General features: G+C 38.9%; 2 protein-coding genes across 2 annotated transcripts; one reads left to right on the top strand and one right to left on the bottom strand.

Moving 5' to 3' along the window:
• Positions 1-482: 482 nt before the first annotated feature.
• On the bottom strand, positions 483-7,492 carry LOC141004974 (uncharacterized). Its single transcript, XM_073476701.1, has 6 exons — positions 7,324-7,492; positions 3,634-3,715; positions 3,350-3,460; positions 1,817-1,873; positions 1,373-1,537; positions 483-1,056 (listed from the first exon to the last, which is right to left on the bottom strand). Exons 2-6 carry the CDS (start codon positions 3,709-3,711, stop codon positions 949-951), a joined length of 519 nt encoding a protein of 172 aa, XP_073332802.1. The 5' UTR covers positions 3,712-3,715; positions 7,324-7,492; the 3' UTR covers positions 483-948.
• Positions 7,493-7,550: 58 nt separating this feature from the next.
• On the top strand, positions 7,551-21,545 carry tmem176 (transmembrane protein 176). The gene is made up of 7 exons (XM_073476689.1): positions 7,551-7,716; positions 9,619-9,747; positions 13,969-14,079; positions 14,256-14,312; positions 15,484-15,630; positions 17,724-17,840; positions 19,810-21,545. The coding sequence occupies exons 2-7, from the start codon at positions 9,622-9,624 to the stop codon at positions 19,867-19,869; spliced, it is 618 nt and encodes a 205-aa protein (XP_073332790.1). The 5' UTR covers positions 7,551-7,716; positions 9,619-9,621; the 3' UTR covers positions 19,870-21,545.
• Positions 21,546-21,900: the final 355 nt, after the last annotated feature.

Here is a 21,900-nt window from a genome sequence, read left to right as displayed (position 1 = left end):
TTTCACATGCAAGTCTTCAGTCAATAAAACTGTATGCTAATAGATTTTTACATTTAAGGAAATCTGGTTTGCAGGCAGGCATTACAAACAAAAATCACAACAATCAACAACAACAATGTATATTAGGAATATAATAACTGAAATATATAAATCTATATAAAAACTAGCACAGCGCTCAGTGGAGTGCATTCCTCCACCAAGGCCCAAAAGTCCCCTTTAACTCAATCAAGCCTTATCAAATATCAAATAAAATATATTTTAAAAAATATATATATATAAAAAAATATTTAAATTTAAATTAAAGAAAGTGAGAAAAAATTCCCGGATCCATGCCATTATCTGAATCCTCACCAAAAGTTAACAGGGTCTACTCTGGGCCGAGACCCATGGACGTTAGTAGTTTTTATGTAATCCTGCTGTTAAACCAACCAACCAACCAACAAACAGACACAGGTAAACAACAAAACAAAAAAACAAAAAAACACTGATATCAATATTTAATTTTTAAAAAAATTAAAATACAGTATACTTTGTAATTGTGATATATTGGGCAAGAGTAAATCATAAACACATGACAAACTATGTTAATTAGATAAAAACAGACATTTTACAGTGTACAAATCCACATGTCAGCGCTCCCTGGTTGGCAAACTGTTTTTAAATGACTAAACTGGTGGTTAAATCAGTTTATTAAATCCATTTATTTTCTTTGTATTTCTGGTCAATCACTTGTTTATCTGCTATTTAATTAATATAATTTTGTTACAACTACGATGATCTTATTTTTTGCCTACACTACATACTGTTGTTGATGTCTGGACCCATTTTAAGTATACCTCATAACAGACATCTGAAAAATGTTTAAGTGATAAACAAGTTTTTTTACAGTTCTTCTGCTGATGAGAATAATTCAGCATATATGGCATGTGTGTTCCGTGTGTGTGTGTATTAGTCTGTTTTGAGTGCTTTGAGGGCGGAGAAAGACAGGAGGGAGTGCATGACCACGGCCCCAATGTTATAGAGCAGCAGCAGCAGTGTCACACTCCAGCAATAGGCCTACAGGAGAGAAGAAAACATATCATACACTTATATTCCCTTATTACTCAACTACATCAACATCTACAGTCTCTACAATAATCTACATCACATAATCTACACTGAAACTTCTTGGGAGCAAGAACTATGACATTTTCCTCATGTCTTGTGTCAGAAATCTGGTGCTGCTGCAGCCTTATACTGTATCTATTTCTGCTCATCATCATCCCAATGCCTTCAACATCCCCCTCTATTCAGCTTCTATTATCTGTTTTTTGTTTTTATTTGTCTTCACTTAAGAAAAGAAAAAAAAAATTAATGAGAGCAACACACTTACTGCCAGGGCTTCCACAGGACAGTCATAAGATGTATGTCTGTAGTGATCAGGATAGGACACTACACACGGCTCTTTGTTTAAAATGCTGAGGTTGTAGCAGTATAGGCAGAAGGCAAGCATTGTCCCCAGCAGTCCAACCACATTACTATATGCACAACCTTGAAGCTGTGGAGGGGGCAGACAAGATCCATCATTGTACATTTCACTGACTCTGAGTATTACACATGCCATTTTATTATTACAAATATTTTTTTCAGGGATGCAGTGATGTGCTGCATGACCTTCAGGAACTGTGACATTAAAAACCTTCAAATCTGCAGTGTTTAGACTAAATGCTTGTTCTTAGAATCGAAAAACAGAGGGAAGAAAAGTTCTATTATGTTTTTAAATGTTTGGATCAAAATCTCCCATGAGCCTTTAGATTAGCTTGTTATGTGAAAATACCAATAGTCTGCTGGGGCTCCTCTCACTGGCCATAGTGAACGATCCTCCTGCCACAATCTGCAACACACACACACACAAAAACACACAGTATTGGGCTGGTAACTGGGAGACTCCAAGGAGAATAGTGACCACTCTGTGGAAGCTGATGGGGATCCAAATAAAGAACAAAGATGGCTTTCATCAGAGTAAATAACATAAAGCAGAAAACTTTATATTTCATGATTGTTGATATCATTTTTGTTTGCTAAGATACATACAGCAGGGTCCAAAGGAGACCACATTGAAAATATCCAATTTTATCACAAAAACCTGGAAATAATCAGACATTTGAGACATTTAGAATGTAAATGAATGTGTCAGAAGACAGATTGTCATTCTAAGTAACAGCGGCTTTGTCAGCGACAAATCATGGCCAGACTAAAGGTTTCTAAGGTAGCAGTGCATGTAAATCTAATATGCGATACAGAAACTGGATCAGTTGTATCCAAAGCATGATGAGGCAGAGCCAAAGTGAGCGCACCATCAGGAGAACAATACATCAAGCTCAGTTTGCTGAGAAAATAGAGAAGCAGCTTCATTACTGGGCCTCCTCTGGAGTTGGGCACCTGCACAGAATTGACTCCACCCTGACCAAGGAGAAAAAGAACTGTCATGGACTTGGTCATGACAGAACTACTTGAAGACCAAAGTAGACTAAGAAGTCGACTGTCATAGACTGTCCTCCACAGTCACCTGACCTCAACCCCATTCAACATTTATGGGGTATCATATATTTAAAACATGGGAAACTGTCCTTTAAGCTAAGAAATTAATCTGTTTCCTGATCTGCCAACACTGTAATTAAAGTTCGTTTAGATTTAGGCACCTTAAACAACTTAAGGCTAGGAAGAAATCTGCTTACAGTTCAGTCTTGGAGTAAATCTGTTCTGTGTAGGTAAGGCCTGTCTGTTGCTGGTTCAAACAGTTTTATTCAGTACAATACTAGGCCTGTAAAAGCACTGCTCACAAGGTTAATAACTCTGCAACAATACAATGCCGTCACTCAATCTGTTACGAAGTCCTTTATTTCCAGTCAAAGTCTAGCCGTCATGCAACAGCAGGTTTGTGTGTTGTATTTACAGTTCAATTATAATTTCTTTAGTGCTTTTGTACACACTTTTGTACAGACTTTCCATTTTACAGTAAACAAGTCTACAGAAAAGTCTTTCCAGCCTCTGCAATGACATGCTTTTCATTGGACTTTTGAGTCCTGCCTGCTCTTCATCGGATTTCTTTGCCTGCATTGGACTGCCTCTCTGGTTTAGACCATTGTCAGTCTCACAATCCTGTAAGCCTTCTGTACCTTTGGTTTTTCATAATGAATCAATGAAGTGCACCTTCTCTGCATCTCAAGTCTGCATTTGGGCTCATTCCCTGTTACCCTGATCACACCAGCTGACACATTAATCATTTACTCTATTAAAAGACAACAGTTGAAACTGCTGAATTACCGATAGCCAGACTTAGAATTAGACTGAGTCAGTAGGTACATACTACAATCCCCATGGCAAGTGGCAGTATGTAGAGTTTTGGCAGAGTTTTGTTGGAGTCAGCGAGCAGGACAGACAGCAGCACCTGGAACAGCCCCAACAGGATGGTCACCACCTACACAAACACACACACACACACACACACACACACACACGCATGCACACATACATACACACACACACACACACACACACACGCACACACACACACACACAGATTAAGAATGACCATGGACTGAAGGATAATTGATGGATAGTTGGACTTTAAAATCGGTGTCCTGATCTCACCGCAGCAGTTTCATGGTCAAACCAGGTGGCGAAGCGATGTGACCTGGGTCCGACTGCTGACACTCCCTCAGAGGACATGTTACTGCAAAACAGGACAGTGAAGTCAGAAACAACAGCAGGACTCATCTGAATTGAAGGGGGGTTCTTTACAGACCCGGTGTTCAAACCAAGCACATACCACTATAGCTAACACACAAACGATACTTTATAAATTTCCCTGCACGGCCACCAGTCCTGTGAACTCTGCTGGACTCAAACAAAGTGTTTGCAGCTATTTTAAAGCCTTGTTTAAAAAAACATTTGACAAAGAAAAACAGCATTCTCAGACACTAGTGAAGAGAGGGAGGAGAGGCCTAAGCCCTTGCCAGAGGACTGCAATGCACATACACAGATTACACGGAATATAGATTACAGTCCATAAATTACAGAGTATATTTTTCACACATATGGGGTAACAATGAAATAGCTACAACTTTTTACTTTGAGCCAATGAGCCATTTATTCCGGTATTTTCCTATTGTTGCATCCTTCTGGCAGCAGGTGGCAGATTGGTTTGCTGAACAAGCAGTCCTTTCACATTCATCACCTGTAAACTACTGTCAATACTATTAGGGGTTTTCAAGATTATATTATTGAAAATCATGTGTTGCTTGGCAAAATTTACAAATTTGATACTCCAGCAAAGCTGTTGTGAGCTTTTGAGCATTACTATTTTCAGGAAAATATTATTATGAAAGTGCAAGAAAAAATAAATAGGAGACTCTGACAATGTCAAAAAATTAGGATACTGAGTTATTATTATCCAATGGTCTTCATATCTTAACATTATCTGCCTTTTATTTGCTGTTGTTGTTCTTGCTATAATTAATGGGTAATTTATTAATAATTAGAAAAACCACAGCAAAAAATATATTATAACGGTAAATATAACACAAATATGATATACAGATATATTGGCAATCATTGTGAACACACCTGAAAGAGGGGAATCTTTAATGGCTTCAGAAATATTCTAAGTGTTCTTCAGTGATAAACATGTTAAATAGTAAATGTCCGAAAGCCTCCAGTGAAAAAGGGGTGAACAATGGGCCGCTTTATTTTGCAGCCTATTTACTCAGGTCTTATGATTTTTCCTCAGACATTTCTCAAGCACACTGCACAACATTTAAATAACATTATATTCATTATGTGAGGTAATTGTCACAATACACAGCACAGCACTGATGGCTTAAATACACCACCATGGTTAAAAAGTGCACTGGATAATGCTGTGTAGTAGTCAGAAATAGATTGCTTGGATTTGATAGCACAACTTCCTGGGTGGTCTCTACTGATATCCCTCTGTAATGTTAACAGTGCAGGAGATGTAACTAGACCTATAACCTGTTGAAATGTTAACCTAAAGCTTTGCATTAAACAGTTCAATGATATATGTTCCCTCTGACGTTCAACACATAGCAATATGTAAGACAGGTCAAATGAAATGGTTCATGAGTGTATTTTTGAGGAAAATTCCAGGGAAAAATGTTGTTATTAGTGAAAACTGCAAAAGATGATCAGAAAGACTGTATAAGAAAAGACCTGCATAGAGCCAAAGAACAACAGAGACAGACCACATGATCATGAGACACATCAGTGTAGAGGGCAAAAGACAGTGGGAAACCAATAAAACTAAGTAGTGTGTGTGTTGTATTTATGCAAGTGCACTCACTCGTGTGTGTTTCTGTTGCATATCTGTTTGGACAGGGAGGAAGGGATTGAGGAACATGAAACAGAATGAGGTAGTGAAAGAGAGAAAAAAGGAACAGAGAGAGAGCGAGGGCGAGAGAGAGAGAGAGAGAGAGAGTTTTGTTGAGTTTTGTTCATTGACTCTTGATGCTTTGACAACATAGTTCTTGTAACATTCATGCCAATAAAGCGAATTTGAATTTGAATTTGAATTTGAGAGAGAGAGAGAGAGAGAGAGAGAGAGAGAGAGAGAGAGAGAGAGAGAGAGAGAGAGAGATTATAGTATGTTAGTTCATCAAAACCACATGTCTGAATACTCTTAGGAAAGACAGGAATGCTGCGGATGAGAAGCAGATGTGGTGACATCAGGAGGACGGCAGAGAGACTTAAACAGGGGGGACTGGTGGGGGGCAGTGAGGGGAACATTCTGTCCAATAATCTAAAACAGAGTCACTTCCTCTTTTGATGTAGATATGTTGAAAGTGGAGTTTGAAGATTTACTTGGGATTTACAAGTGGATTTCCATGTCCTTAACAAACTAATAACATGTTTACCATGTTAAGTGAGAGCATGCAGCACATGCAAAAGAAGGTAATCAAGCTAAATTTTCTTGTGTCACAAAGCAGCAGAATTTGTTTGAAATGCAGTTCTACATTTCCTGTATAGGTACAGAAAGGCAGTAAGGCACAGAAAGGTATAGACAGGCTGCATATGGATATTAACTTAGGTACAGACACAGTGCATACAGGTATAAACAGGGTACATACAGGGTGCATAGGATATATATACGGGGTACATACAGGTATAAGTAAGGTACAGACAGGTACAGACAGGGTGCACAGGGTATGGGCAGGGTAGGTACGGGAATAGACAGGGTAAATGTAGGTACAGACAGGGTACATACAGGGTACATAGGGTATTTAATGGGTACATACAGGTTAAAAAAACAGGGTACATACAGGCACAGACAGGATGCACACGGTATAGATAGGGTACATATAGGTAAAGACAAGGTACTTAGGCATAGACAGAGTACATGCAGGTACTGACAGGGTACATAGGTATAGACAGAGTACATGCAGGGTACATACAGGGTGCATAGGGTATGTACGGGGTATATATGGGTATAAGCAGGGTACAAACAGGCACAGACGGGGTGCACAGGGTATAGACAGGGTACATAAGGGTGTAGATGGGGTACATACAGGTATAGACAGGGTACATACAGGGTGCATAGGGTATATAAGGGGCACATACAAGTATAAACAGGGTACACATAGTTACACAGGGTGCACAGGGTATAGATAGGGTACATACGAGATTAGACAGGGTACATACAGGTATAAGAAGGGTACATATGGGTATAGACTGGGTACATAAAGGTATAGACTGGGTAAATATGGGTATAGACAGAGGTTTTACAGGTAGCTCAGAGTACAGACAAGGTGCATACAGTTAGACACAAACATGGTGCATGCCAAAATAGACTGAGAGATGTCTTTTCTTAATCAGGTTGTATGGTGCAACTATAGAAATCAAATGTGTTATTCAGTGACTGAATACATGAGGCAAATACTATAATATATATTTACATGAAACCGAAAGTCCCAAAAACAATCAAGAGTTGAACCTGGCTGGCAGCAAAGATAACACGTGTCTGCTGGTGTGCAGACACAATATTCCATCAAATATTCAATATGACAACTTTATTAAAGTTATTTCAATTCGTCCAACACAGTTTTGGTCGACCAACTTTGTGGCATTACTTAAAACGGACATACTTCATTGTCTTCTTATCTGGTGTTGAATAATGTACAATTTGGCACTTTAACATTAAAGTGTTCTAATCCATTGTGCAAAAAACATGTAAAAAACGTGACATTGTGCTTCCTACCAATTATTGGCTGCTCTGAGTAACATAAAAAGCGTCTGTATTGCCATATAAAGTAGTGGGTTACTTACCACGACTACAGGTTGAGATGAGATTCCTGAGATGTCTCTAGATGATCCAACAGGGTTTATATGCCACACCGAGAAAACAGTCTTTCCTCCAGTCTTGTCCTTAAAATGAACTTATTACGAAGAAAAATGCCCACAACAACATGATTTCTGGAACTGAAACTGGGAAAGGAAGGGAAGGAGGAGCTCTGCTGGACCTCATCCAAAGAGCAAACATCTCTCTCTCTCTGTCTCTCTCTCTCTCTGTCTCTCTCTCTAATAACACATCCGATTCCCTACACGAACCCGTCTGTAAAACAGAGAAGTTAAGGAGGCACAAACAATCTGGAGTGGTCACAAGAAGTCCAAACTTGTGAAGGAGGACACATTTATTAACCTATCTCGAGAGAGAAAAAGGTAGGAATGGGACATTTTTTGCTTTCTAATATGAAGACAACAGCCTAAACGTATGTCGTTCCCGTCAGAGAGAGAGGCCTTGGTGTTTAGACCGGCCTTAAGGTCTGTTAAACATGTAGAATCAACTGGAGATGGTCAGATAACAGACTACGTCAGAGCACAGGCGCACAATAGAATGTTTTCCAGACACCATGGGCTTCAACGGTCCAAGTCACATCAGCGACAACATTACGCAATACCTCTAGTCAGTTTGTGCGCAACGCGTGCGTAAACGTCGAACTAGACTGATCGCAGCACTCATACACTTCACAAGATGATAGCAGCTATGTTATGTGCTCTGACTGGATCCAAGTTGGACCCGTCCCAGTCTGTTTACATATCAGACGATGGAGAAGGAATATTAAATTAGATGTTTTTTTTCTGTTGAAATGGTCTTTTGCTTTAATGAGTGGCAGCCGAAGCAGCAACACAATACAAACGTATTTCCACAAGGAGATAACGGTATATCATGTTTTACAACTTTGACAACATGTGTATTTAACTTTTTTGCTGACCAGTTTCAAACTGTATACAGTGTTAGATTTGTTGATGCATTGTTGGCAGTCTTTCTGGTAGCTATTGGCCTGCACTCATTTCTGTAGATGACAGTCAGTTAACAGACAGGTAAAACTTGCTTGCCTTAATAGCTCATTCGTGACAAACGGCAGAAGCAGGTAACTAATGGTTTCGTGCATGAATATATTTTTAAAAAGCATTCAAATTCCTAAAACACAACAATATGGTTTGCAAAATAATTAGCATTAATGTAAAAGTACACATGGTTTATACTCAGCAGGCTCACACATGCAAAATTACAGGGTTCTTGGAAGCATTGAATTAAAAAATGTCCAAAATGTACAATGAGTTTGTGTGAACATTTGCTTTTTTTCATGTGGATAAAAATATTTGCATAACAAAAGTGTCTCCTGTTATTTGCATTTTGCACCAAAGCAAGTTTCTGCCTTTATTTGTACAGTCGAACCTAAAAATATATTGTGAGTTTACACACTCTACTACCCATACACCCTGAAATGTGTTGATCATGAATTGAAGGTATGTGCAGTGTTGGGGAGTAGTGAACTACATGTAACTGACCATTTTACAGTATCTTGCTGGTAGTTCAACTACATTTATATTTGCAGTGATTCAAGTAGTTCCCATTTTCCTCTAATCTCTGTGTAGTTAACTTCCGAAACTATAAACAATCTTGGATCATATAGCGAAAAGAATGATTTCTTTTACCACTGTTTATTTTACCACTGTTTCTGCAATGTAATTGAACCCCCTTTTACCAGCCCTGCCCCGTCTGCTTTCCTTCTGACCACTGTGAAGACATGACCAGGCAATGTATTTGTTATTGAATATCTAAGTTGCTAGTCAAAATATAGTATTGATTATTGCTATACATTAATACATGTTTGGAGAATCTGCTATATGCTATTTTAGAAGTGACCTTGTCAACTGAGTAATCCTGCTTGATGCAATGCCCCCACCTGGATTCTAGTTACTGGAGGGCAGGCGTCTGACTAATGGACTGTATAACCTGTGAACCAGTGTACAGTTTGTGTAGTGAACTTGATTGAGTGGAATTTGTTGCTGGCATGCTTCATGTAGGTCAGCCAGTTCTAGGGCCCTGGTATTATACATGCATGGCTTGCCTGAATGGCTTACTGGGATATTTCAAAGGAAAAGAGACTTTATTAACGTTGATAGTTACACCAGCTATAATAAGTGTCCATGTCTGATGTGAAAAGACCTACAACTCCCTCACATGTCCACAGGTACATACAACTCTGTTGGTTCTGTGTGAACTGATCTATAAGATGATCCTGCAGTTTAAGTTAGCTCTGCTGTCCTCTGCAGGTGATGGCGGTGGCAGTCTCCAGGGATCTGACCGTTCAGGTGCTGGAGGATGTGAATGCTGCCAAGCTGACTGACAGACAGCAGGCTCTGCGCACTGCCATCCAGAGAGGAGAGCCCAAATGTCTGGGGGTGAGTCCAGAACTCTCTCTTTCAGTTTTCAATTTTTCAATTCAAAGGGGCTTTATTGGCATGAAAGTTGCCAAAGCATCAAAACACAACTTGTCCAAACATTTGGACAGAACATAATAAATAACAACACAAACACAAAACCAAGATTGATTTACATTTATTATATATACAGTATATACAGTGTGTGTGTGCGTATGTGTGTGTGTGCGCGTGTGTGTGTGCGTGCGTGCGTGCGTGCGTGCGTGCGTGTGTCTCAGTCTCACTGTCCCTCAGGTTGTGGCATGTTGACACATATTGGGCAGCAGATATGGCCTGTCTCCTTCTCCCAGGAGTATTTTTAATTTTGATGTCGTTCAGCTCTTTGAACTCTGAGATTACAGAGTTGAACTCATTAAAATAAATGTTCCTGGTTTCGTTGAATGTTTTACATTGTAGGAGAAAGTGCATCTCTGTCTCAACCTCACCTGTCGAGCAGTGACCACATGTTCTGTTTTCTTTTGGTTGCCATGATTGTTTGTGTCTTCCTGTTTGGATTGTCAGTTTGTGGTCACTGAGCCTGTACTTGGTGAGGATCTGTCTCTGCTTTCTATCTCTGACAGCAGAGAGATATTCTGCTAATTCATAATCTCTTTTTAGGGCGAGATAACATTCTGATCTACTTTGGCTTTTAGTTTCTCCTTTCCAATGTTCCAGGTAGGTTTCTTTACATTGTGTTATAATTTGCTCTACTGACATAGGGGACTCTCTTCTGGGCTCAGCTCTTTGAGTTTGAGATTGGAGGGTTTTGGAGCGGAGGGTGTCTCTGGCTGGATTTCAGGTGGTTAAAAAAGTTGAGCGTTCTCTTTTGAATGTTAATTATCAGTGGGTATCTGCCTAATTCTGCTCTACATGCATTTGTTGGTGTGTTTCTGTGTGCGTGTAAAATGTGTCTGCAGAATTCTGCATGTAAAGACTCTGTTGGATGTTTGTCCCAGCGGTTATAGCTCTGATGACTGAGTGGACCCAGACTTCACCACTGTACAGCGCAATGGGCTGGATGACACTATCAAATATTTTAAGCCAGATTTTGACTGGAATTTGGAAATTATAAAATTATGATTTACTACTATGATTACCTATGGTAAATTAGTGTTTGTTCTCTTGACATCCAGGGCATTTTGAAAGATCATGACATTAGTTTTCTTCATGTTAACTGTCAGGGCCCAGTTCTGACAGTACTTTTCTACTATGTCCAGCTGCTGCTGTAGTCCTTGTTCAGTAGGAGACAGTAGAACAAGGTCATCAGCATGTTAATAACGTTAATAACACATTTAACTGACAGCACTATCATTTATATACACGTTAAATAAAATCTGACTTAAATTGCAACCCTGGCGTACACCTCTTCTCTGGGTGAAGAATTCAGCTTGTTTGTCTCCAATTTTAACAGCACACATATTTTCCAAATACATTGATTTAACCAGATCGTACATTTTGCCCCCTATACCACAATGTAGAAGCCTGTAATAGAGCCCTTCATGCCAAATAGAGTCGAAAGCTTTCTTGAAATCAATGAAACAAGTGAATATTTTACCATTTTTTGTTTGGTGTACATGTTTGTTAATTAAAGTGTGAAGGGTATATACATGGTCGGTAAAGGAAGGAAATCTAGTATTCTTTTATTCAGAATACTACAGAATAATTTACCTAGACAGCTGCTGACACAGATGCCATGGTAGTTATTAGGGTCTGATTTGTCCCCACTCTTATGAATGGGGGAAATGAGCCCTTTGCACCAATAATACCACAAGCTTTCCTCGGCTGGAGATGTTTTGTCTGTGTGGTCAATTCTTACCAAGTTATTGGGAAATCAAGGGGTGTCAAGTGCCCTCACTGTTGAAAGGTATTAGTGCAGAACTCCCCACTTGAAAGGTAGCTAATCTCGGGAGGACTTCACAGGATTCCACTCATCACACTTTCGCTCTTTTTACTTCTTTCTTTTTATTTATGGAAGTTGGATGCAATTGTGAATAGTAGTCAGGTGAAAAACCTTTAAACACAAACAAACACCATGTTAAGAAAATGAAACAAGATAAACATACAAATTCTTTATATAACCAGAAATAAACCCTGTAAATAAGCAGCAAATAATTAATCCCAAATAAATAAGTTAAACCGTATACAGCTATCACCTTCAAACATTTGATTTAACCTTATGATTCTAAGATTTTAACTTTACAATAAATCAGCTCTCCAGGATAAATCCAAATACGTGATACTTTAAACTGCATTTAACCATAAAATATTTTAATTACATTCATTTAATGTGATCCCAACCATATCACCCAAGTGCTCACCACCATTAAGTGGACACCAGCAGTGCAACAAACATGAAAATACGAAGAGCTCACCGGCTGCATCTCCCCCGAAAGCCCAGCTCTGCACAAACAAATCTTGGTATTCTGGTCCAAATCTCAGTCACCTCTCATGCTGCGTGCTCCCACTGCTGCTCTGTAGTGATTGTGAGTGTGTGTGTGACTCCAACCCCAGCTAATTAACCAACCACCCTCACCTGGTGCACTCAGCCTGCTGCATTCAGCTGCGAGAGGCACTCAACCTGGTGTATCCAGGCTGGAGGGGTTTGGCCCACAGTTCAGCTCCACAAGGGGGTTTGGTTGTCTTTAATTGTTTCTTCTAATGTTTGGAGTTTTTCTTGTATAATACATTGATCTGAAATGATTTGATTTATTGGTATGTCTTTGTACAGATTTTCAAAATCTCTCTCTCTCTCCCTCCCTCTCTCTCTCTCTCTCTCTCTCTCTCTCTCTGTGAGTGTAGTTACATTACTGAAACAGAAACCCAGATTTGTGTTTCCCTGATGTTTCTTTGTGTTTCCCTGTTCCTTGTGTTGTTGTGATCGAGATTAAAACTTCATCCACTGCACTTCCTGTCTGCCATCTCATTCATTTGGGTCTACCTTCTCTGCTTCAATGTGACACTAACAAACATGTTGAATGCATGGTTGTCCTCATAAAACATCTGCAAAGTGGATTTGTTTGAGCTGAATGTTTGAGCTTCACTGCATAGAACGATGTATGTGCAGAGTTTGACACTAGAAGGCTGTCTGCACATGAATTACTCAGTATTTATTTTTTCTCTGAGCTAATTAAAAATCTGAGATTTATGACATCACTTAAGTTTGGAAGACACCTGGTCTAATATTCAGCATACACATGTTCCATTCCAGTGCAACGGGATGTAGAATGGACTTTACAGTGAACTAGGAGACATCTTGGTTGCGTCCGAAATTCCATACTAAATACTACATACTCAATATGTGTACTATCGTGCAACATACTTTTGAGTGAGTGTCCAGCAGTTCCATGTGTGAGATGAAAAATATTTGTATTAGTTGATGTTCTGGAATCTTTAATGAGGGAGAAGGAGTAGGCTACATTTTAAGGATTTAATGTGGTAATTATACTCTTTTTCTGCAGAAAAAAGCCCCTATCAGAACCCACATCAGAAACACATTAGAGAATTCTTGTATTCACTCATCAGAACAGTTTCTTTTGTCTGAGAATGGATGAATTTACTAGAACTTTTAAGAAATGCCTGTCAGAATTTGGTGTATTTTTTTTTACTGTGAAACATCTCAGGACGTTTCATTATTTTAATTCAAAAAGATGTACTTTGATGTTTTAGAATTTTTTGTCTACATCTGGCCTTTCTTAAGCAAGTTACAGCCATTTATTATAATATCATCACAGTTTTCAGTTTTCATTTTGCTGATCATGTAGATGTGTCCAAAAACGTCAAGGGAGTAAAAAGAGAGGTTATTAAATCATAACAGAGGACACTGAAGTAAAAGTGACAGAGAGACAGAGAAATATATTACCAATTGCACATGAACAACAAAAGTAGCTTGGATACAACCATTACCACTTGGCTCAGGAAGAAACTACGTTGGTGTACTTGATGAATCAATGCTGCAGAATGTAATGGTGTCATCATGTTCACTGCAAAGCCCCTGAATACCCAAACAAGACATCTGTGACACTACTACAAGCTGAGAAATTCTGCTTTACATGAGTTTTTAAAGCATATGGATATGATTAGTGGTTAAAAAGTTATTAGCTGGCAAGTTAAATGTATCATGTTGCTATAATCCCACCTCCAGGAAAAATGGCCCTTTTGAGATTAATGGTGGATTGTGTGTGTGTGTGTGTGTGTGTGTATCAGGTGAGTCAGGTGATGCTGGGGCTGATGGTCATGTCCTACTCCATTCCCCTGCACTTCACTGAGGTCACTGAGGTGGTCTGGCTGGGAGTTCCCTGGTGGAGTGGGCTGACGGTGAGTCTGTGCTTTTGTGTGTGAGAGAGTCTCTTTCTACTGATATCATGTGTGCTCTTAATGGAAATAAACATTTTAATTGAAAGTCTTGAGCAGAAGGATCCCAGTATTGTGATGTAATGTCATGTTCCTCTGTGCTGACTTACTTCCTGTCTCCTGGCTGTGTGTGCTCCCAGTTCATCACAGCTGGAGTGGTCGCTATCATCTTGGACAAAAACTGCAACATGACGATTGTAAGTCTATAGACAACACATACACACATATGCAGCTAGACAGTGTAATTATGGAGTGGTGTAGCATTGACATATTTTTATCGGCTAATCTGGCCACAAAAAACCTGTGGGATTTTTCAGTTGGATTTTGGATTATTGCAGAAAATAATCTGTGTCAGCAAGTTTATGATACTGACACATTTTGTTCATCAAAATAATCTAATGACCACCACTTTTGTGGTTTTTGAAGCATGAATTAAATCTCTAGCAGTAAAAAGTTAATGTTAGGCTATAAACAGACTACATCATGGTCACATGATTTTAAACGTCACCACCACTAAGTGTCTTACTACACAATTACTATACAGGTTTTTTATAAACTGATCAATGTACAAGTTGTAAAGTCAGAGTCAGAATAGTTTGTAAGTACAGTCGGCCTGTAAAGATGGACTAGTGAGTAGATGTTGCTCTCGCTGTGATGATGTTTATTGTCACCGACAGTAGGCACTTTATAATTTAATACTGGGACATTTAATGATGTATTTTATGTTGTAGAACAAAATGTGAAAATATCTTCAGCCTGTGGTAACCACAGATCTTATTTCAGCCATTTAACCAAAAAAACAATTCAAAAAACCCACTGACTTTGAGACGAGGGAACCGGAAGTGCAAAAATGCTAACTGATTTCAGGATTACAGACTACACCACTCTATATGCATGCTTGTATACACTCTTTTACTGAGTCACAGCTGCATTTATTTCATCCATTCCTCTCTCCCCATCTTTTCTAATGTAAGTGCTCCTCCACGAGTGACATTTGACTGAGGAGATAACTAGCACCTTAAAGCTATGTTTTTGTATGTTTTTGGGTGACCTTTAAGGTCAAACTTTACTCTACTACTTTACTCTGTTACATAGAACAAAAAGCAACACTTGTTTTAAGCAGCTGAAAATACTACTGATGTATTGACCCATTACAGCTGGCTAAACCATACACTTCAAGCTAAGCGGCTGTCAGGAAAAGAAAGGAAGTCAAATTGCAATATTCAACACATGCAAAGGTCTGTGACTGGCCAAAAACCTATTACAACTGAGCTGTCCCACTGCAACTGTATTCATACTGTACCTCATAATACTACATCTACTTTTCTGCCTCCTGTCAGACATGAAATGTTGTGTGTGTTTTTTCAGCTGCGGGTGTGTTTGATAGTAAGCGTGGTGTCCACTGTGCTGTCAGTGATTGCTGTGATCATCTACTCCGTGGACATGGACAAGAATCCTGAGGCGCCCTGCATCAAGACGGTGTATGACCAGTGTAACGAGGATCACTACGCCTCGGTTGGTATCTTGTCACCATGCTGTCATGACAGACATCATAGCTTAAAGCTTAAAATACTGAAAATATTACATGTGTCTTGTGTTGGTCCAGTGGCCTAATGGTGGTGCTCCTCTGGAGACTGAATAGGTGGCCTGGGGTTTTTATTGCTCTGTACTATAGCACACTGGCTCTCTGACATCAATAATAATTATGAAGAGAAATACTGATGCTCAGCTTTATTTTGAGGCTGTTTACATTGTCATCAGCCCCTTTTATACATACTGCAGTCCCACAATTGAGCAAGTAGAAAGCAATTTTAGTTAACATTAAAATGGTCATCATATTGTCGTGCATATGAGGGAACTCAGACCTGACATCTGTCCTGAGGGATCCACTCACAAGTGCACAGCTCCTCCAGAGCCCTGAAGCTCACATCTGACATTAGCATGCGTATGAGTGACCACTTGTGATCAGAAGTCACTTCCCCACTCTATATGCAAATAAACACGTACATCAATGGGACAGACAGATGTGATGTTTTAAATACAAAGAATGAACTTCATGTAGAACATTTGCTGAATTTACAATATGGCCCAAATAAGAAGAATAAGAATTTGTCAGAGACAGCGTTTCACAAAGTATAAAAGTTACTAAATTGAGACATTTTTTAAGGGAGTCTGGGGACTTTCTCCACAGGGACAAAGACAAAACCTATATTGGGTACTGCTTAGTGTATTTTTAAAATTTGACATGTTTAGCGTCAAGAAAATTTTTCTTCTATCATAAATTGAGTGTTAATGGTGAAATCAGTGTAAACAGTGTGTTCAAACAGCTGCTAAATGTTGGCAGGTAAGACTTTAGCACTTTAGACACAGAAGCAGACAGGCTGGTACAGCCATGCTGCCACAAACTGACACTTTTTACAAGGAAACAAACAACTTCATGTTTTCATTTGATGCTGAATTTACAAGAGGACACCAGTGATTTAGAATTTGTCATTTCACAAAGTTTGTAAAGTTTCTCCTCACGCAAAAATTTCAAAATTGAGCGATTTCTTAAGGGAGTCTGGTGATATTTTGGTTACTGGTTGGATCAGCTGAAACCACAAACCACAAACATCTGCTGGTAACATTGAAAGGATAACATGACATTTACATTACAGTGAACCACATGGAAATCAGACAGCATGTAATCCATTCTGCCAGCTGTTGCCTGTTCTTCTTCTTTTTCTTGTTTCACAGTTGAGTAGGCAGTCCTCTAATGTGGCCCAGGACACACTACTAAAAGAATGTGATTGGATCTCAAATGTGTCCTCAATGCATATTGGGGACGTTCACACCTGTATTTAGAGCTGTCCACCTGTGAAAGTATCACTCAGGATACACAGGGATGCCAGGTCTGAACAGGGCCATTATTTTCTGTGCCTGTTTTTTTCTCAGTTGTTTGTGCTACACATACTGAACTGAATGATTCTTGATCATGGTTGTTTAAAGACAGTTTTGGTATACATCTCCTAAAGTTTTAATGACATCAAGACAAGTGATGTGTCAAATCACGTGTATCACTTTGTAGATATGTGCTATGACAAGTTATAGCACACTGATCAACTGGACATAAGCTCATGAGATATAGTTTACCTACACTTTATTTATATCCTCGTCACTGTTATTGGGAGTACTCCATTCAGATTTTACAATATTCAGCACTGCATAATAATCACGTTAATAGGTAGTAATTATTTGTGCCTGTTAGACATAGTCTGGCATGTTTACGAAGTGACAAAACATTGAATTCCTGGATTTTCCTGGTAATTCCTGGTATTTCCAACATGTGTGAACTGTGAAATGCTTGTGAAGAAGTTTGAAGCAGAAGTAGAAAATGAACTGTCCTGGGTGTGAGCAAAACTGTGTGGAGGGTGTTGTCCGGTGCCAGGGTGGCTTTATCTATCAGTGAAATAAAAGGAACCTCACTGCACACCACTGTGACACACATTTACATGTGACTGGGAAGTGATTGAGTCATTAGAATGTGCCTGCTATCATACCTAATGTATATGTATATGTAATGGGTAATGTGTTAATGCGAGTGCTGTGTGTGCTGTCTTTTCCAACAGAGGGTGAGCAGAGGAGTGAAGTCGTCCCTCCTTCTCTTCACTCTGGCCCAGACAGTCATCTCTGCCGTTGTCTGCTTCCTTCTCTTCAAACAGAGACGCAGCTTCGGACAATACTCTGTAAGACTCCAATACTTACTATTAAGTAGCAAAGACATGAATTGCACATTGCACTGCACTGTACATGCTCATTGTGCTGTAAAACGAGCAGCGCTGATCAAACAGTGTGGTCAGTATTTGATTTGGTAGAAGTTTCTGTATGTATTTAGTTGGTCAACATGTTGTTTTCCTTCTTATGTTTACATGGTGTGACATGACAAATATTCCCTCTGTGTTGTGGAAGAATTTTCCAGTATTTAAACCCTATCTAAGTATGTAAACCCTGCAGTAAACCCTGATTCAGCCTGCCTTAATGAGCCTTCCTGTCCTGGGCCGTGTACATTCTGGTATGAATGTTTTCTATCACTTGTCTGTAGAAGTTTTGTTTTACCTGAATGGAGAAGTATGATCACCATGACAGGTTCTCTGTGATGGAAGCTGCAATTAGTACCAGTTTGACAATGCTCAATTCACACATGGAACATACCAAAGAATTTATGTAACTGCCTTGTGGCCATTACTTTGGTGGGCTGGGAGTATGGCCTTAAAATAATATCACAATATTTTTAGGCCATATCGCGATACAATATACTGTATATCTCAATATTATGAAATCTACTCAAAAGCACTTTATAGATGTGAGGACTGGGTGACAAAATCAAACATCACAATATTTCTTTACCAAAAAGGCCTTACTTTGATATTTATGTTGCAACAGTATTGTTGGGATGACTATTGGAGCTTTCACAAAATACCAACTAACACAATGAGGTTTCTGATCAATAATCATTAGTAATGTGGATATAATGATTGAGTGGGTAAAGACAAGTGTTAGAACGAGTAGGAACCAGTCTGGTTAGTTCAGAAATTGGCATCACAAAAAAAACAGGAAAAGACAACACTTCGGACATAACACGATATAACCACATCCAAAATCTAAGACAAGTTATAGTCTAATATCACAATAACGATATATATTGTGTATATTGCCCTGCCCTATGATAAAGTAGCAGCTGACACTGACATGTTGTAGCCATACACGTCAGCATCTTCTGAAATTATAAATAGTTGACAGTACAACATGGCTTGAAGTCATGTGACTTAACTAAAAAAGTAAAGTCAAGCTAACCAGGCTGGTGTGTATAAGCAGTAATCAGCAGCTCCTGAGGTGGACAGTTTTCTGAAACATTGGTAAAAAATACAATCAGATAAAAATATGAAATAAATTTAGATTTTTCAGGGGATATAAAATCATACAAGGCAAATGCCAGTTTAAAAATGTGTGTTTTTAGGTGGCACTGAAAAGAAAATACTCCTCTTCATCCAGGATTCTCACCCAAACTGTACTAACTCTTCTTTCCCTCCTTTCCTGCCAAAAGGCTGCTGATTGCCGTCCATGTTTGTTTTGGTACAAGGACACATGTCAGTTGGGGTTCTTGCGGGATTTGTGGGGCCATCTGCTGCCAGACCTCCAGTGGTTACTGGCCAGTGGTTCAGTGTGTTGTCTCGTGTGTTTGCTCAATCGTAATGTTTATGCTCCTGTCAAAGACTAAAAACTGTGTGCAAGTTGGTGCTGAAGCTCGTCTTCAGCTTTGTCCTAAGGTGAAAGGAACAGTTCACACAAAAATGAAAATTCAGCCCATACCCACTCACTTACTGATGCAAACTTTTGGAGCTACACAGCAGAACAGTGCTGCAGCAAGATGAGCATTTTAAAACAAGTCTCCAGCTACTTCTACTACTCTACTGTTTAGTAGAACGCTGTAATGCTGTTTTGCTGTGAAGCTCCAGAAATGCTTTGTGGACTACGAAACTTCACATGACTTTCAGGTAATGACTAAATTTGTATTTTTGGGTGAACTTTTCATTTAAAATAAGCCTTTCTTTCAGTGTACCTGAATGCATCTTAAGGTCCTTACAACCTTCTGATATGAGAAGGAGAGTCAGAGGTCCAAAACATGTTCTGAGTCTCTCTTTCTGTTTTTTACAGTCTCTCAATCCAGATGCTTCATCAGGCCCCACAACACTCATCCCTCCTGACATGGACTGATCAGTGGACCAGTTGTTGTTGAGGTGGTGGTGACTGATTCAGATTGAATGTGTCTGTCTACTTGCATCTATGACTTATCTAATGTTCTACCTGACCTGTCACCAGCTGAGGAACATCTGCTTTCAAATTGTTTGTATGAATGTCTGTATGGCCTGAATATTAGATCAATGGTAGACTTCAGCCTAATGATTCAAAACTTCAATGAACACAGAGCTGTAATAAAAGAAAAGAAGAAATGATTGAATGGAAGAAATAATAACTCTAATGCATTAGCATAATGGTTCAATATGATATGATTAAAGGAGATGAAAGAAAGATAGAAAAAAGAAATTCTAATACATGAATAGATAAAGAAATTGTTCTCTCCTGTGGTAAAACCATCACAAGACACTTTTGTGGCCATGAAATGTGAAAATGCATCCTGATGATGCTCTGGGTGGTACAGGATGCAAAGCGCAGAAGTGGTGCCATTTTTTGTGGCTACGAGCTCACAGTGCACCTGGGACACAGATGGAGACAAATCTGTTATACAGACAAAACAACTGATGACATAAGTATTCTCCTTTATAAAACATACATTACAATCTGCATGGTAAAACATCAGTATAGTCAAGGTGTAACAATTATTGTGAAGGTCTGATGTCTGGTCAGCCAGCCAGCAGATCAGAACAGAAAAGAGAAATGGAAAAGAAAGGAGAAAGCCCCTTGATTCTGTCACTGCACTGTGTAGTTTTGGAGAAGAAATTCAATTTTTTTTAATATTAACAATATTAATGAAGTAATAATACAAACTCAGAAATATTTATTTTCTCCATAAGTGAATAGACAAGCTGTTCTCAGAGGAAAATAAGGTCCCAGAACACTGTTTGAAGCTAGAAAGGTGGCAGGGTCCGCCACATACAAACAAAGTAAAATAGTATAGATTGTGTTGTCCTTTAAGGTCAGTTTGTTTATTCAGTTTATTCAGTCATGAAAACAAAGAGAGTTTGTTTATTGAGTTTGTTTAGGCAGAAAAGAAAAAATCAGCCAATGAAGATCTTTCTCTTCTCATTAAAAATGTATTCCCCAAAACTACAGAGTACTCCTTTAATGATGTTAATGTCTTGTATTAAACAAGTTAGAGCCCAGACTTCCATCAGCTCCAGAATCTGTGGACAACATGTAAAAGGTTGTTCACTCACCGCCCTCATGAACAATTAAGCAGATTGTAAAAATGAGACCTCATAGAATCAAGACTGTAAATGGAGCCTCTTCTAAATATTGACCTGAATGAGAGGAATACTTATACAGTTATTTTGTGTCTTTTCTTAATTTGTACTTTATCTGCCAGGGTTGCACTAATTCATCATCAATGGCACTGCAGTGCAGAGAGAGAGTGCATGTGAAGAGGAAGCCTCACTTCACCAGCTCTGCTGCACGTCACATCACACAGACTCTGACTTCTTTCCTGTTTATTGATTTGAAAATGTTTCTGCAGTTTGTGTAACAGATGTGTTTAAGGCACTAAGTATACTTTATTAACATGTGCGCTGTTTTTCTTTATCCAGAATGTTGACACTGTTATAAAAGATGTGTTTATCCATTTTGTACTAACTCTTTGATACAGTTTTGTTTATTTTCAACGAAATAAAAATCACATGTACATATATATGAATTAAAGCTGTGGTCCAATCAGATACATTTTGAATCGTACATTATCTGTGAGTGTATGGGTTTGTGGGAGTGAGCTGTCGAAAAAACAACTCACTGCTGTTTATCAAAGCCATGTTTCAGAGCTGTGTGGAACAAATGGCAACATCAGGTGTTAGTCATGTCAGCTGTGCATCATTGACTCTTTTGCATGCATGTTCTGATGTTTTTGTATTAATTATTACAGGTCATTAGTTATTAGAGGACAGCTGACATCAGCAACCTGTGTATTTTTTTAAAAAGCTATCAAAATACAGTCAAATGAAGCCACACGGTTCACAAACGCTTTTGTTTATTTATTACTTACTGTGTAAATTACTTTCTCTTACTTGATTGACTCCT

Source organism: Pagrus major, chromosome 1 (genome assembly GCF_040436345.1).
Source record: "Pagrus major chromosome 1, Pma_NU_1.0".
Taxonomy (NCBI): domain Eukaryota; kingdom Metazoa; phylum Chordata; class Actinopteri; order Spariformes; family Sparidae; genus Pagrus; species Pagrus major.
This window is presented reverse-complemented; position numbering and strand designations above follow the sequence as displayed.